The following is a 14,655-nucleotide window of genomic DNA, read 5'->3' as shown; positions in this document are numbered from 1 at the left end:
CTTCGTACTTCGTACCAAAAAATATATTTTAATTCGTTTTTTTTTTAAATTCAAATTAAGTATTGTAACTTAGATGCAAAGAGAAGTGAGCAACTATAGCGGGAAGTGTTTAAATGGAAATTGTGGTAAAATTTTTGTATTTAAATTGAAGCACGGAAATGGAACAAAATAAACATATTATTAGCGCCACCCTGGATTTCAGATGGGGAAGTGAACAGTAGTGATGTGTTGATGAGCCATCAGATAGTCTTCTGCTCGTCTAACGAAAACATTACACATTGACAAGAAAATGGCTACGCCTTTAAAAGAAAATGGTGCATTTGAAGTGGCCCCATTAAGAAGTTTAGATGATTTTTTATTAGAATCAGCGAGATTTCAAGTGCCAAATTTCCGTGATATGGAAAAATGGGGGAAAAGAGTGTACAGCAACCTTATTTATTACCAATCAAACTACTTTCTACTGGCTCTAGCTCTCTTTGCTCTTGTTGGGTAACATTATTAAAATTTAAATGTTTAAATGTTATTAATAGTTAATATTCTTACAGGCTTATTCATCCCTTCAAGATGGTTTTGGGATTATTTGCTATTGGGTTGGCATGTGGACTCTTCGCTGCAGCTAGTAATGGTGGTCCTCAAGTTGCAAAATTCAAGCAGGAACACCCTGTAGTCAGCATAATTACCATTCTTCTTGGAGCTTATTTGATTATTTATCTTCTTGATGGAATTTTTGTATTTCTTTTGGGAATTTTGCTCCCATTTTCTGGTAAGTCTTCATGCCTATTGACAATTATTAAAATCAATTCAAAATTATGCTAAAACTCTTTGTTTGTTAGCCACATTTATACATTCGTCTCTGCGCCTTCGTAGTCTACGTAATAAAGTGACCAACAAAATGGAGCAGATAGGACTGAAGAAGTCCACACCCATGGGGATGCTTCTGGATGCATTGGGTTTTGAAGCTGGAATTGTTGATTGACTGAATTCTATTGCAAGCAAACTTGGCATTCGCTAGTCACCACAAGTTAGAATCATGTGTGATATAATTTCAGTTCAACTTGTGTTGAGTAGCTATTAATCTGGGGTTGTGTTCCTTTCTAATAATAATGCTTAGCCAAAGTGAGCACTCTATGACAAACCAACAATCTGGAATGTCATGTGAATAGGCAGTCACAGAATTCATTCAAGTAATTACCAAATTGATAATTGATTTTAAAATATTTCTTCACTTCAACAACTACCGTACAATTTCTCGGAATAGTTGGTTATATTTGTCAAATAGGCTTCTTGGTTTCTTTTCTTTTTTTTTTTGAATCTCTTAAGCATTAATGTGGACATTAAAAATAAATATCACTTTAATTGGAATAAAAACACTGGTCTGCTATACTTTGTTATTTTCCGATTCAAACTTTATTGCGCTTGCTTTAAAAATTGACATCAGGATTTATCGACTAATGGTAGTAGTTATAATATCACTCATAAAACCTCGAGGAAGTGCTCGCTTTAAAGTTCTTTGAAGTACTTCCGATTGTGCAGCGGTGCACAGAAAGGGCCTTCCGCATTCTCCAAAAGTACTCCATGTGGAGCACATAACCTTAGACAAAAAAAAATAAATAAATAATCTCACAAAATGTTTTATCACACAAGTCCTACTACCATGGATCGTAAGTAGATTTTTGCCACTGAAACAGCTTTTCCTTCAGTTCGAAGAACTTCTCCTAAATCAAGTCAAAGATTTCAAAAGTCGATTGAATAGCGAGAGGCTCTTTTATTCCTCCGACTTTGCATGTACCTCTTTTGTAACGTACCTTGTATTTCTTTTTGCGATGTACATTTACGCATTCTTTCGGGTCCGTTTTGAGATCAAACATTTCCCATTCCTCGCGAAAATAGTAATCTTTCAGTTCTTTGATCCAGCGTAGAGGGCGCCCATTCAGTGTTCGATTTAGCATGTCCTGAAAGAGTTTCTCGTTACTGAATAGTCAAATGTGGAAAAAGCTTTTTTGCACTACGCATTGACATTGTATACTACCAGGAAGGTTGGCGATAAGTAAAAATCCTGGTCGATGGGAAACGGAGTACCGGGCGCATTTAAATTGTGAATTAATTTGTAGCGCTCTTCTTGGATGATGGTTCTCATTGGGTAATTCATTGTTATCTCGTGCGTTACGTGACTGCCGTAGAATGTGTCGCTCTTTATACCGTTTTCGCCGCTCAAAAGTGGCAAAAGCGACTTTCCAGTAAGGCGGATCGGTTGATTTGGTTTCAGAATATGATATTTGGGATAATCGATGTCAAACCAGTTCAAAACGGTGGGTACTATATCCAGTAAATTGGCTTGGATGTCCGTCATTTCACCTCGTCTTGACTCGTCGTCTGGAGACTTGATGAACATTGGAACGGCCAATCCTAGAAAATGGAAATAAACGATGTCCTGAAGTAAAATAAAATCCATTTGACTTGAATTTATATACCCGGTTCATACATGTTAGTCCTGCCATTGGGAAATGAGATACCGTTATCCGACGAAAAGATGATCAAAGTGTCGTCAGCCTTGCCGGCTTTTCGGAGCTCTTCAAGCACCAGGCCGACACCTGTAAATATTAATGTCATCTCGTCGCTTCATTCATTTATACTTCTTCATTCATTAAAACCTTGATCAAGTCTCGAAATTGTGGTGTACTGCGACGCTATGTCCTAATTATTTTGTAATAAAATCAATTTAGCCTAATATTGAAACAAACTGAAGTCGATTAATTGAATTTCAGAATAATTAATCAACCTCTCGAGCCGCCGCAGTGTTAGGAACGAAATACGGCAGTAAGACATCTTCCGGTTTGTATCGAATCGGCTTCCAGTCTGCAATGTGACCGTAGCCAGGCTCTCCATTGCCAAACTTGTCGCAGAAATGGCCGTAAAATGGATTCTCGTGATCACACCTGTGAGGATCGTGGAAGGCCACATAGAGGAGGAAAGGCCTGCGCAGTAGAAAATGGCGTTAATAAATTACCAGATAAAACTTGAAGACTTGTAATAGGATCAGTCAGTTTGAATCAACCAATTAGAGCGAAGATTAAAACGAGAAGGGACAGATCGCGACTCACTGGGTCTCATTTTGCTGCTCGAGGAATTCCCTGACGAGCAACTTAATTCGGGTTATATTCCGTCCAACCTGCATGATGGAATTATTCTCTTCCGTCTGCTCGTAATCGAAAGTGTAGGCTGATCCGGGACCGACATGCTTCTTCCCTATAATGCCTGAATAATGTAGCGCAGCAGTTGAGTTGTCATGCAAACCCATAAAAGAAGATAAGACTTTTATTTTTCTTTCTAGCGGAATCTTTTCTTTGAAAAATTATGTTGTGTAGTGCTATGCAGTGGTATTAGTTATAGGATATACCAGTACGAACTCCGTTCTCCCGAAGGATTGTCGGAAGTGACCGAACATTCTCGAAAGAGTTGTAATGATGGACGTCGTGGTGCAGTCCGTATAATCCATTTTCATGACTCGGAAGTCCAGTCAACAAAGCAGCCCGACTGTTTCGCCCATTTTAGGTGTGTGTGTTGTTGTTGTGTAGATGGGATGTGGTGGAGTATATATACGAACGTTATTTTTATATGGGCGAAGAAAAGTCAGAAAAGTACTTTTTATAGATAACACACAGCACTGACCTGGGAGAGCAACTACTCACCGAAGTCCGTGCTCGGGAGAACACCAAACTTTGGGCGGCCAGCGCATCCAAATGGGGCGTTTGGCACCGGTTATTTCCATAAACGCCCATTTCAAATCCGCCATCATCAGCTTTTGGTTTTTCCACCCCACATTTTTTTTTTCAATATGGCGGATACAACAGAGATTAAGTACTGCTAAAGAAACAGTTACAAAGTCTCTTTTATTGTTATCAGTTACAACCCCACTCTTCATTTTCTATCCCCCACAAAAAACTTGACGAACCAAGGACGTGTAACAAGAACAAAGTTTGTTTTAGCGCTATAGATAATAACGAACACTTTCCTTGGTTCCTTGCAACCCGCCCCCCTTGAGAGATTATAGTTTGGAAGAAAAAGACCATTTCTACCGAATAGAAATGCTCTATGCGAGAAACCAGCAAGTTGTTTTTGTTGTAATTTTTACAAATAATGTGGGAAAAAGAATACACAAAATGTGCCAACACTTACCGATGATCAAAAGCACGTTACGCGCCTGCGATAAAGCAGCGGAGGCTCCAAGCTGACAGCTTAGCAGGGAAATAATTAGAAGTAACAACATCCAAGAAAAATAGAAGAAGCGATTAATTCCAGGCCAGTAGCAGAGACTGCCATCCATCATCATCATAAGACGGGCGGTTGGGATCTAACGTGCTTGGGCGCCAGACTTTTTGCCAACTGGTTTGACACTAATTCTAGTCGTCGGAGTCTAGGCTACATTTTTGAAATAGGGGGAGCGCTTGTCGCCACATCAATCCCGCCGACCCAAAGTAGAAAACAACCGACAACTCAGCGTGTACAAAATGAATATTCCATCGCGGCCTTGTATTTGATCCTATTTGCCGCGGGAAGTTTCAGCGATCAACACCAAGTGAAACTCATTCATTTCAATCACCCCCGATGATTTATTTATTGCACCCGGCGACACGTTCGTCGTCCACACAAACCAGACACCCCTAAGTCGTATAAGTTTAACTCTAACATTTTTGTTTTCGTCTCCTTCGAGCAGCAGCTATAGCTATATAGCCCAGTCGTCGCCATAAAAGCCTCTCGGGGTAATGTAATATAGCAATTCACATTCATTACACCCCGTGAGTCGGCGAGAGAAGTGGAGAGCGGCGGTTATTTTACCGCGTCCCAGCAGTTTGGTGGACTTTTCCCACTTACTTCCCACCCAAAAATAAAGTTTGGGTGTATTGCGGTCATTACGTGCCTTATATTTTATATTTCCCTTTTTTTTTGAGAAATCGATATTTGGTTCGTTAATTGTTTTTATTTTTGTTTTGTTTTCAACTGATTCTCCCGGTATTTTTGAACGCCATCTTGCGGTGACAACTTGAAGCCCATTCATTTGGGGTTGCAGCTGTCACTTTTTGGGGAAAAAATTGAACTGTCAGAAATTGTGTGTGTTTTGTTTGCCTGCTGGTATTATTTTTGGGTGGAGAACGTCAAGACATTGGCGTTCATTTATTGCATTTAATTGGATTTGGTGTGACTTACGCTAATTTGCAGAGAAATATGGCACTCTTAGAGTTTTTCGGCTGTGCGTTTCTCGCATTTGGCCCGCCACTAGCCATGTTCCTTCTAACGATTGCTAAGGACCCTATTCGAATCATCATTCTCATAGCCAGGTAAGGTTTATTATCAAACTTACAATAATGGTATGATGAAATTCTGATCAAATTGATGTTTTTCACCAGTGCATTCTTCTGGCTTCTGTCGCTGTTGACATCCTCGCTGCTATGGTTAGTGGCAGTCACGCTGCACAGTCCAATTGTTGTGGGTGTTATCTTCTCTGTTCTGTTTCAAGAACTCTTCCGGTATCTAATATACTTGCTGTTGCGCAAAGCTGAGGTTGGTTTGAAGAAACTCACAGAATCCGATACTGCCATCATAACCAACAAAAACATCTTAGCCTATGGTACTTGACTCAGAAGAGATTGACACAGATGTAGAAGTTGTTCTAATCTTCTTCTTTTTTAAATATTTTAGTTTCAGGTTTAGGCTTTGGCATCATCAGCGGAACTTTCTCCCTAGTCAATGTTCTGGCTGATGCCACTGGCCCTGGAACAGTCGGTCTGCATGGTGATTCCAACCTGTTTTTCCTCACTTCAGCCCTCCTAACGCTGTGCTTCATCCTCCTACACACAGCATGGGGAGTGTTATTCTTCCACGCATTAGACAAGAAAAAGTACTTGGCGTTGGTGTGGGTGGTGATGTCTCATCTACTCGTCTCACTCCTGGTAATTCATTATTTCTCGCTAGTCGATGTCAAAGTAAAGTCTCTCCCAAACAATGTTTCTAATTGCACCAAACTGATTTGTTTGAATCAACTAGTTTTGAGCGCTGTCAAAAAGTTTGGCTTGTCCCTTTTGTCACTGCTGCATTGCTCATTTTACGTTTTTGCTTTTCAGACTCTGATGAACTCGTCGCAGTTATACTTGGCCACGATCCTGCCCGCCTACGCAGTCCTGGTTGTCACGGGTCTGTGGGCTGCAGGAGCGGCGGGCGCCTCTTTCACTTCGCTCAAAAAGTGTTTAACTAGTCCGCCAACGACGGTCCAGGTACGCATCGAGGACTAAAATGGAAAAAAAAGCCGCCGGCATCTACCATTCCCCACACGTAAACTTTCATCAATACAAAAGCATCCGTGCGGATCTTTTCCGTAATAATCTCTGGCTAAACTTTTGTTTTTAACAAAAACTCGGAGCAGCGAGTCGACGTCCGCCCCGTTCTTAATTAATTAATGTAACCATAAATACACTTTGAATGATGACGACCAAAACTAGTGCGGTTTTTCCTATTTTTCTTTTTTTTTTTCTAACAATCTACTCTGAAGACGGTACGTTCAAAAGCCCCCCGGGTCTAACCTCCCTCACCCACATTTTTAATAGAATAGTTGCTGGCAGTTGAAAGTTTCGGGCCTTTAGAGAGTTGAAAACATAACACTCTGTTCTCTCTCTGTACGAGTAAATATGTCGAAAGTTGGTTTAGATTATTAACGCTCTCGTTCACCTGTGCACTTGCCGACAACTCTTATATATAGCAGTGGTATCTCTGTTGTCGGCAGATGAAATAATAAACGAAAAAATTACAAATAAAACACTTGGAAATCTTGTGCGTAGACTGGCAATGGCGATCAATAGCTCGCGAAAGCAAATCGTGGGGACGAAATACCGGTACCTAGTTTATATATGCAAGAGGCAACCAAGTCCACACGCTCCCATCGACTCGTTACGTACGAGCTAATGAGCCCTGAAAGTTCAATGGCATTTCAAGAAAGACTTGATTGACCCCCGTTACGTTGTCCCCCCTAGAAATAAAAAGACCTAGCCATTTTAGACATAGGAAACTAGTCAAGCGATCGTCATATTGTTCATGCGAATAGATAGAAACTAGCCCAGTGAAAAAAAGGACAAACAACAAGATGGTGTGTGTTAGATTGACTTGTTTTCCCCCCTTTCGCTTTCATCTCGTGTGCTGGCCTACGTGTTCAATCGACATTCATCTCGGGTCGACTTTTGGGCTTCTCACTGCACTTTGATGTCACTCGACTGTCCTTTCAACTTTCGGCATTTTTTTTCAACTATATTCACATCAGACGCGCCTTTCATTAGATGACGTCGTCACCTACAAGCCGTGTCGATCAATTCGATCACGTATTATTAAGTGGGGCGCTATACCTCTGCAGCTACAGAGTACACACCTTTTTTTGTCTTAAAATGTAATTTATCGCTTTTTTTATTCTCTTATTCGGTTGTTTTATTTTTAATTTTCTTACAGAGACAATTTATAAGCCACTTGATGTTGCGGACGTCTTGATGGATGCTTTTCTGTCTCTTTCGTCTCGATCGACCGGCGTGAGTTTATTTCTTTTCTCTCTTTCACAGCCGTGTGGGGCCAAAAATGCGGGAGTCACCCGTCTTCTCCTTCTGCGGGATACATATAATCTGCCCAAAGTGCACACGATGTGCCGGTTGCCGCGGAACGCCTCGCGTGTACAGGTGAAAAGACCTCTCTCGTTCATTAAATATTTAAGGTGGAAACAGTCGACTTACGATATGACGTTAACATTTTCCACTATATAACATCCACAGCATAGCACAGCACACACACACACCCCCACGCAATAATCGAATGGTTTCTACCGACCCGTCGAGTTTGCAGATATACAAGGAGATGATGACAGCAACCTGCGAGTATACGTCCGCATAATACATCTTTAACTATCTCAATTTTTATTTGGTTTCACGACCGAGTCACATGCGAGACCCAGACATGTCGCGGGGGTTAAAAACTATGTACTACCAGTTCAACGGGGGGAAAAAGGAATAAGTCAAGATGCTCTTAAAGTCTGAAACGCTAACCAAGTGGGAGGAGGATACATAAGTGAGACATCATTAAGCGGGGTCGAAAAAGAAATAAACTCGGCGAAAACTTTGACATTGTAATCTTGTTATACAGTCCCAACTATACATATGATACTAACTGTATATCTAACTATAGTATACGGTACTATCCATTTTATTATTTCCGTTGGTTGCTGCTGTCGACTTGCGCTGGCCTCTTTAGACCATCTGCAACTTGCGTTGTTTGGCTAACGAGAGAGTCCCGACGTGATACAATGACGTCCATCAGCGGCGCCCATCAAGTTTCTCCCCCCCTCCATCTGCAGGTATATGTATACATGTGTGTACAGTCTTCTTTTGTGTCTGTGTGTGTGTGCCGGGAGTATATCCCGCGTAGTCGGGTGGGGAGCTACACGGAAAAGTTTTCCAGCCAGCTTTTTTTCTCTCTAATTCGTTACGCAATCGATCCCTATCTCCCGTTGGAAAATGAGGATCTCTTAAGTTCATCATCAAAATGAAACCCCCCTTCCTTTTTGGCTGGCGCTCTCTCTCTCTCTCAATAGGCGTTGGGATCCCGAAGGATCTGGTCGCTACTGCGCTTGCCCCGACCATCCCCAATTTTCTCTGCTGGGCTACTAGTATGTAGGAATGGAGAAAGAAGCTGGCCCGCCGTCATAAAAAAAGTCGTCGGTATCCCCCGCACACAACACAACACACAACCAAACTGTTTCTGTCGATGTGTGTGTGTGTTGTACGCCCGTCTCTGCAGCCCCTCAGCCCGGCACTGGGATAGTCGTCGCCTCGTGCCGCCACCGCTTCTATATAAGAACCGTGGCAAGGAGCCCGAATGCTCTCAGTTGTGGACGGCCAGCGCGATTGGTAACAAAACGTCCATCCTCCTGTCCGGGTTTTATTTTCTCCCATTTTCTTCCTATCCGTCGGGCGTGTGTGCTGGGCAAAACATTCGGCCAAAAGAAAAAAGGAAACGGGCTGTCCCCTACTACTACTACTCCTACTCTATACTGATCCTCTTTACTGATCGTTTTTGTGGCTTTATGCCGGCCTGACTCTCAAAGTTTTATTGGTAGAACGTGATATCGTGACTCCCGAACTTTGCTTTCTTCTGACTATTTTTTGTTTTGTTTCGCTTTTTGCGTCCAGCTGGAGAGGAGGAGGAGGAGGTTCTCTCTCTCCGATGAGTGTGTGGTGTGTGTGTGTGCTGTGCTGTGTAGTCGTGTGATGGTGTGCTGTGCCTGTGTGCGTGTGCATAGTGCATAAGTGTGAGTGTGCCTCCTTTGGCTCTGTGGCCGCCACCGCCCCCACCAAAACCGGCGTCGTTATTCGCAACCCAGCTCGAATTGTTCACCGGTTATTATCAATTCCCTTCGCCCCAGCCCGGCCCTGGCCGGCACCTCTCTCTCTCTCTCGTCGTAGATGACTTCGTTTTGAAACGAACGAGCGGATCTCACACCCGCGCCGGATATCACCGACATTTTGATTGTACCGCTCGTTTCTTATATAAGATATTCGTGGGTTATCATCAGTGAGGTACCAGAGTGAGCAATATACTTGGCAGTCAGCTCATTATTAACCACACATCACATCCGAGCCAGGTATATATTATACTACTATATCTATACCGCTGTATCTCTGCATTTATATAACTATGACTTCCAAATGGTGAATCGTCTAATTAAAAAAAGGCTGGCAGCTTTTTGAAGGATAGCCTCGAGGGGTCAGCAGCAGTACGCGGGCTTATTAGCGAGATTTGGCCGGAACGAGCCAAACGAGCGTTGCATTGGGGTAGTAGAGAAAAGAGAAACGGACAGACGGACCGGGTGAAACACAGGACGTGCATGCTGGAATCGAATTTCAGGTTCGGTTGGCTTTCTCTCTCTCGTCGCTTCATTATAGCCACAGACGTACAATATGCATGTACATTTATACGTACACTCTTGTGGTTGCTGCTGGTGCTGCTGGAGTGTTTTGTTTGTTTGCTATAGTCTATAGATCCACACGACTTACACAAACAGAACTGGGCCAATAATAACAGCGGTGTGTGTTTGACCGAGCCTTTGCGGCGGCCCACCACCACTGGCAAACAAGTAAATAACAGCACACACACAAATCCGCGGTGTGCCTGCTGCTGCTATGGGCCAAACAGCACCTAAACTCATTCCTTTTCCACTCACGCACTTTTGGGGTATCTCTGTGTCAATTTTCCAATTTGCCCAGGGAAAAGAAAAAAGGAAAAAGGATTGGGGTTACTTTTATCTATCGACTTTGTGTCCGGTTCCGGTGATTAGCCAAGAGTCTGTGGTCAATCGGGATCAATGGACAGGCCCCTGGAAAACAATGTAGAGAACGACGGCCACATATAGGAAGAAAAACAAAAACAAAACCTATTAAAGCGCTTTGGGGATAGACTGAGGGATATTATAAGAAGACGCGGAAGGACTGGCCGGGCAGATTCATTTGTTGCGCTGCTATATCCTCGGCTCTGTCTTTCCCAGGGGGTCTACGGTCGGTCGCAAATTCCGCCCTTGCGGCTCTTGCTGAGGAGGAGACGGCCGGGCAAAAACTGGAAGCAGAGAAAGATCAAGAACAAAAAGGAGCGGGAATTATTTTTGACCTGCAGCACAGCACAGCACAGCAGTGAGGCGAGGCTCTGTGCCAAAAAAGGATAAAGAGGAAGGAGAACTCTTTCGCTATTTGGCCCGTCTAGCCGGCAGCCGCCCCAGCGAAAAATAATCACAAGAAAAAGAAATAAAAGATTTTTCTTATATAAAATCATTTTCTCTCTCTCATTCGTGTGTCTTGATGGAAACTAAAAAAAAATAAAATTCTTCTTCTTTTATAATGCCCACTTTCTTATTCTCTGATTTTCCTTTTTATTTTTTTTTATTTTTGAGAGACGCCGGCCCGTGATAGTTGTGGGGAGTTGCCTTTAGCTTTTTTTATTTGGGTTGTTTTATTCGTTTTTCCTTTTTTTCCTAGACGTTTGTGATGTGCCAGCGAGAGAGAGAGAAAGAAAAAGAAATAAAAGAGCATCGAGATTGAAATCACTTCGATCGATTGACATGATGGCGGATGCACCGTCGGAGAAAGCCTATATAGCCGAGCTTCTTTTTCTTTTTCTTTTTTTTTTCTCTATTGGTTGCATTCGCTCTATATATATATAGGGAGAGAGATCCTTATAACATGGCAAAGAAAATAGAGACTGGCTTTTTCTTGGGAGATGATATTTATTAGCGAATAAGAGGAGACAGAGAAAGAATGTTAGATAGGCAAAAAAGGAATAGAAGACATCAGTCATTAGGGTCAAGAAGTCATATATACTATACGTATAGGAGCCCGTGAGGCACAGGCGTAGGAGGCAGGAGAGCCAAAGTGCTCCGGACACTCGATCCAGCTTGATGTATATAATGCCATGATTCTTTTTATTTCTCTTATTCTATATCCTAAACGAAAATAATAATGTAAGTGATAGAAAATACTCCCACCACTGCGCAATCCTGCATCGGGCTCTTTTTCTTTATATGTGTGCTCTCCTTTATCCCTCGTTGCTCAAGTACCCGGCGGCTATGTGTGTGTAGACACAGCGAGTCTCAAATAAATTGAGATATGAGTGTGTGTGCGTAATGGTGGTAATACTAGGGGCGATTCGGAGAGATGATCAAACGATCCAGCGGACACACAGAGTGTTGATGTTCGCTGACGAATTGAATGGAATATAGATCTAGAAAGGAGGCCAGGGATTACAGACACTAGACTATATCTCTTAGAGATATATATATACAGGACGACGGCCTCGGTTCTATATTATGTTGTAGCTATATAGGTGAAAATGTACAACTCGGGTAGTATAAGAATGGCCTTTCTAACAAGATGACGCCGGACTCTCCGGCGTGTTTCCTTTTTCTTTCCTTCGGGACAAATGAATCACCATTCTTTTGATGCCTCGCAACACCACCACCAGCTCAACACCAGTGCACCACCCTTATATATAGATAGACTCTCTCAACCCACTCACGCCATTTTTTTTTGTATTTCCTCTTTTCGAGACTTTTTATTTATTTTTTTGTACACAGACAACATTTTGATTTGGCACAAAAAATAAACTGATTGGATTGAGTTCCTTGTTAAAATTAAATTAAAAATACAAAATAAGAAAACCTGCGCAATAAAAAAAAATGAGAGAGAAAATCTAACAAGTTTTTATTTAGTTTGATTTCTTTTCGCGCAGGTTATTTCAAAATCAATATTTATGATTAAAGGGCTCGGCAGGCTTCATCCCTCTTTTTTTTTGAACATTCTTCTGGCGTCTCACTTTGAATGGCTCGGTACATTCAATCTTTCATCGCTCTTGATGGTTAAACTATATCAATCATATACTATCCAGCGCAGAGAATCTCTCTCTCTTTTGGGGGGGGGGGGGGGTGGTGGGTTGGTGGGCGTGTACCCACACGCCCCGTGTACCGAGTTCAACCACCGTGCGGGATTCGGTCCCGCTACTTTTCTTTTTGATGTGCGCCAGCAGCACATTCAAATCAAATATTTTTTTTCTTCACTCTCTCTGTCGGTTAAATTCAGCTAATACATTATTTATTACGTCTCTCCCTCCGTGCGTGGCAACTATTCAACCGTGATCTAATAACGAGATATAATTGGCGGGAGGGAAAAAATATTCAAATTTTCGTAAAAGACCAAGAGATTCGACGTCTTTTTAGGTCGTGATGTTTCATCCATTATTTTGTCACGATCCAGGAAGCGCAAGAAAATGATTACGCAAGAGCCTTCAACTTTCAATGTCGGAATCTAAACGAAAAGGAACATTTCGAGAGCATCCGCGCGGTTGAATAGAAAATAAAAGAGGCCGGATAGAAACATTTTCAAAAGATGCCATTTTTCTTCTTTTCTTTTCTTTTTGACAATTTGTTTGAGTTAACCGAATCGTTACGTGTTTCCGATATATATAACGAATAATGCTGAAGAATTTATTGTGTAACCGACTTTCGAGTGCGGGATGGAGACGGCGGATGAATGCGGAGAAAACAAAACAACAAAAAAGTTGTTCTCTTTTATGACTATATTTCTTTTCAAAAAAGTTGAAACTCTTTGGCAACTTGAGACGTCGTCGCTTTTAGCCCCGAAATTTTTTTTCCGAAAAAAAGAAAAAAGGGAGAACGAGACATCAAAACAAGAGGGCGTTTCCCGTGGCAACCGAACAGCAGAGACTCTCGCTCTTGTTGTGTTGGCCTCGCTCGTGACATATCTGGCCCACTTGTACACAATTCTTCATAACTTCTTCTTCTTCTTTGGATTAGATTCTTTTTTGTTTTTCTACAAAAAGAGAAAGTCCTCAGGTGTGGATAAGATATAGTTGGTCGTCGTCTTTATATTCTTTCAAGTATAGTTCTTTAAACAAAACAGAAAAACAAGTCCTTCCGCGCTGATATTTCCACCCTGGAACGTGAGCGCCGTTGGGTTTGTTTCGCATAGCATCTCAACATATTTCATTTTTGCGCCGGGCATTACATTTATGTCACGCACCGATCCTCCGACTTTTATATCAAATAAAAAAAAAAACAAAAATCAAATAAAAAATAAGAACCTCTATAATTAACGTCGAATTTTTTGACATGTCAAGAGTATAAAGTACACGGCTCCTCCTACTCGTGTCACACATGTATATTCCGCAAGGTGCTGGGTCGCTCCCCGTGCCCCGCCCACCTCCCTTCCCATTGCACACACACACACACTAAGTCAACTAGACCCCAAGAAAGCGCGCTGTTGTGTATTATATCTAAATATATAATAATATCGGTTCGAAATGTCTATATAGCACCGCGGTATTTAGATGTATAGTAGTAATACATGGCATGTATATACGTAGTATAAGCGCGCGTGATGTCGCGTATGGAAGTCGCACACACACACTGTGTGTGTACTGTACACTGTAAACAGCGGAGCACACGGGTAGAAAGTTGTATCGATTCTCCGTGACTCGCTTGCGTTCATCATCAATGGAGGAGGGATGGAGAAGGAAGGGGGGGAGGAGGTTGTTCTGGTATATAAAGAAAAGAGGAAGAAACGGGTTTTATATTTATGTGGTACCTTCACAACTGACCGTCTAAACTGCTTGACGTGCTGGCCGGGTATAGACGTCGACTATATGTCCAGAGTGCGCGGTTTACCCGTTTGCATTATGGTACGTATATAACTATATATAAACCCCCCGCAGTTGCATACACGGTTTCGTGCTGTGAGACCCGCCGCTCTATGACGTCTAGACCCCCTCGTCTTTCCTGTGCAGTCTGTACCCAATAATTCTAGCTGCTGTTGCTTCATTATGAATGTTATTTATTCCGGACCAGCGCTGTATACTCGTGTACGTACGTCTAATCTTCGATCCATTAAATATCTCAGACTGCTGCGCGGATGTGTACATGTCAGATTTTCGTATGGATGCCGGGTTTTTTTTTAAAAGTCGTTTGAATAATGCATCGCAGGTGCATGCCGAAAAGACACGTCGGGGGAAATGAAATGCATAAAATGTTTTAGTTAATCACGTTGGGCGAAAATAAAATTCCATCCGGAT

At 42.1% G+C, this 14,655-nt stretch overlaps 4 protein-coding genes across 5 annotated transcripts in view; 3 read left to right on the top strand and 1 right to left on the bottom strand.

Moving 5' to 3' along the window:
* Positions 1–222: 222 nt before the first annotated feature.
* On the top strand, positions 223–1,383 carry LOC124338651 (PRA1 family protein 3-like). The gene is made up of 3 exons (XM_046792796.1): positions 223–489; positions 546–763; positions 834–1,383. The coding sequence occupies exons 1-3, from the start codon at positions 290–292 to the stop codon at positions 974–976; spliced, it is 561 nt and encodes a 186-aa protein (XP_046648752.1). The 5' UTR covers positions 223–289; the 3' UTR covers positions 977–1,383.
* LOC124338648 (N-sulphoglucosamine sulphohydrolase-like) lies at positions 1,222–4,899 on the bottom strand. Of its 2 annotated transcripts, none has more exons than XM_046792793.1 (11): positions 4,177–4,899; positions 3,670–3,799; positions 3,398–3,534; positions 3,102–3,255; positions 2,780–2,975; positions 2,652–2,694; positions 2,472–2,591; positions 2,030–2,406; positions 1,806–1,952; positions 1,654–1,715; positions 1,222–1,591 (listed from the first exon to the last, which is right to left on the bottom strand). In XM_046792793.1, the coding sequence occupies exons 1-11, from the start codon at positions 4,331–4,333 to the stop codon at positions 1,501–1,503; spliced, it is 1,614 nt and encodes a 537-aa protein (XP_046648749.1). In that variant the 5' UTR covers positions 4,334–4,899; the 3' UTR covers positions 1,222–1,500. The 2 variants fall into 2 exon arrangements, with proteins under 2 accessions (XP_046648749.1, XP_046648750.1); XM_046792794.1 differs by having other exon boundaries at positions 3,690–3,799.
* Positions 4,900–5,075: 176 nt separating this feature from the next.
* Positions 5,076–6,808, top strand: LOC124338649 (gamma-secretase subunit Aph-1-like). Its single transcript, XM_046792795.1, has 4 exons — positions 5,076–5,336; positions 5,406–5,626; positions 5,698–5,948; positions 6,120–6,808. The coding sequence occupies exons 1-4, from the start codon at positions 5,224–5,226 to the stop codon at positions 6,285–6,287; spliced, it is 753 nt and encodes a 250-aa protein (XP_046648751.1). The 5' UTR covers positions 5,076–5,223; the 3' UTR covers positions 6,288–6,808.
* A 2,089-nt stretch (positions 6,809–8,897) lies between these two features.
* Positions 8,898–14,655, top strand: part of LOC124337507 — a 46,103-nt gene continuing 40,345 nt past the window's right edge. Inside the window, exon 1 of the mRNA XM_046791519.1 lies at positions 8,898–9,667. The gene's annotated coding sequence lies outside the window, so the exon portion shown is untranslated. The remainder of the gene's footprint in view (positions 9,668–14,655) is intronic.

Source organism: Daphnia pulicaria, chromosome 4, assembly GCF_021234035.1.
Source record: "Daphnia pulicaria isolate SC F1-1A chromosome 4, SC_F0-13Bv2, whole genome shotgun sequence".
NCBI classification, from domain to species: Eukaryota; Metazoa; Arthropoda; class Branchiopoda; order Diplostraca; family Daphniidae; genus Daphnia; species Daphnia pulicaria.
Note: the sequence above shows the minus strand (reverse complement) of the source record. Positions and strands in the feature narration are given on the sequence as shown.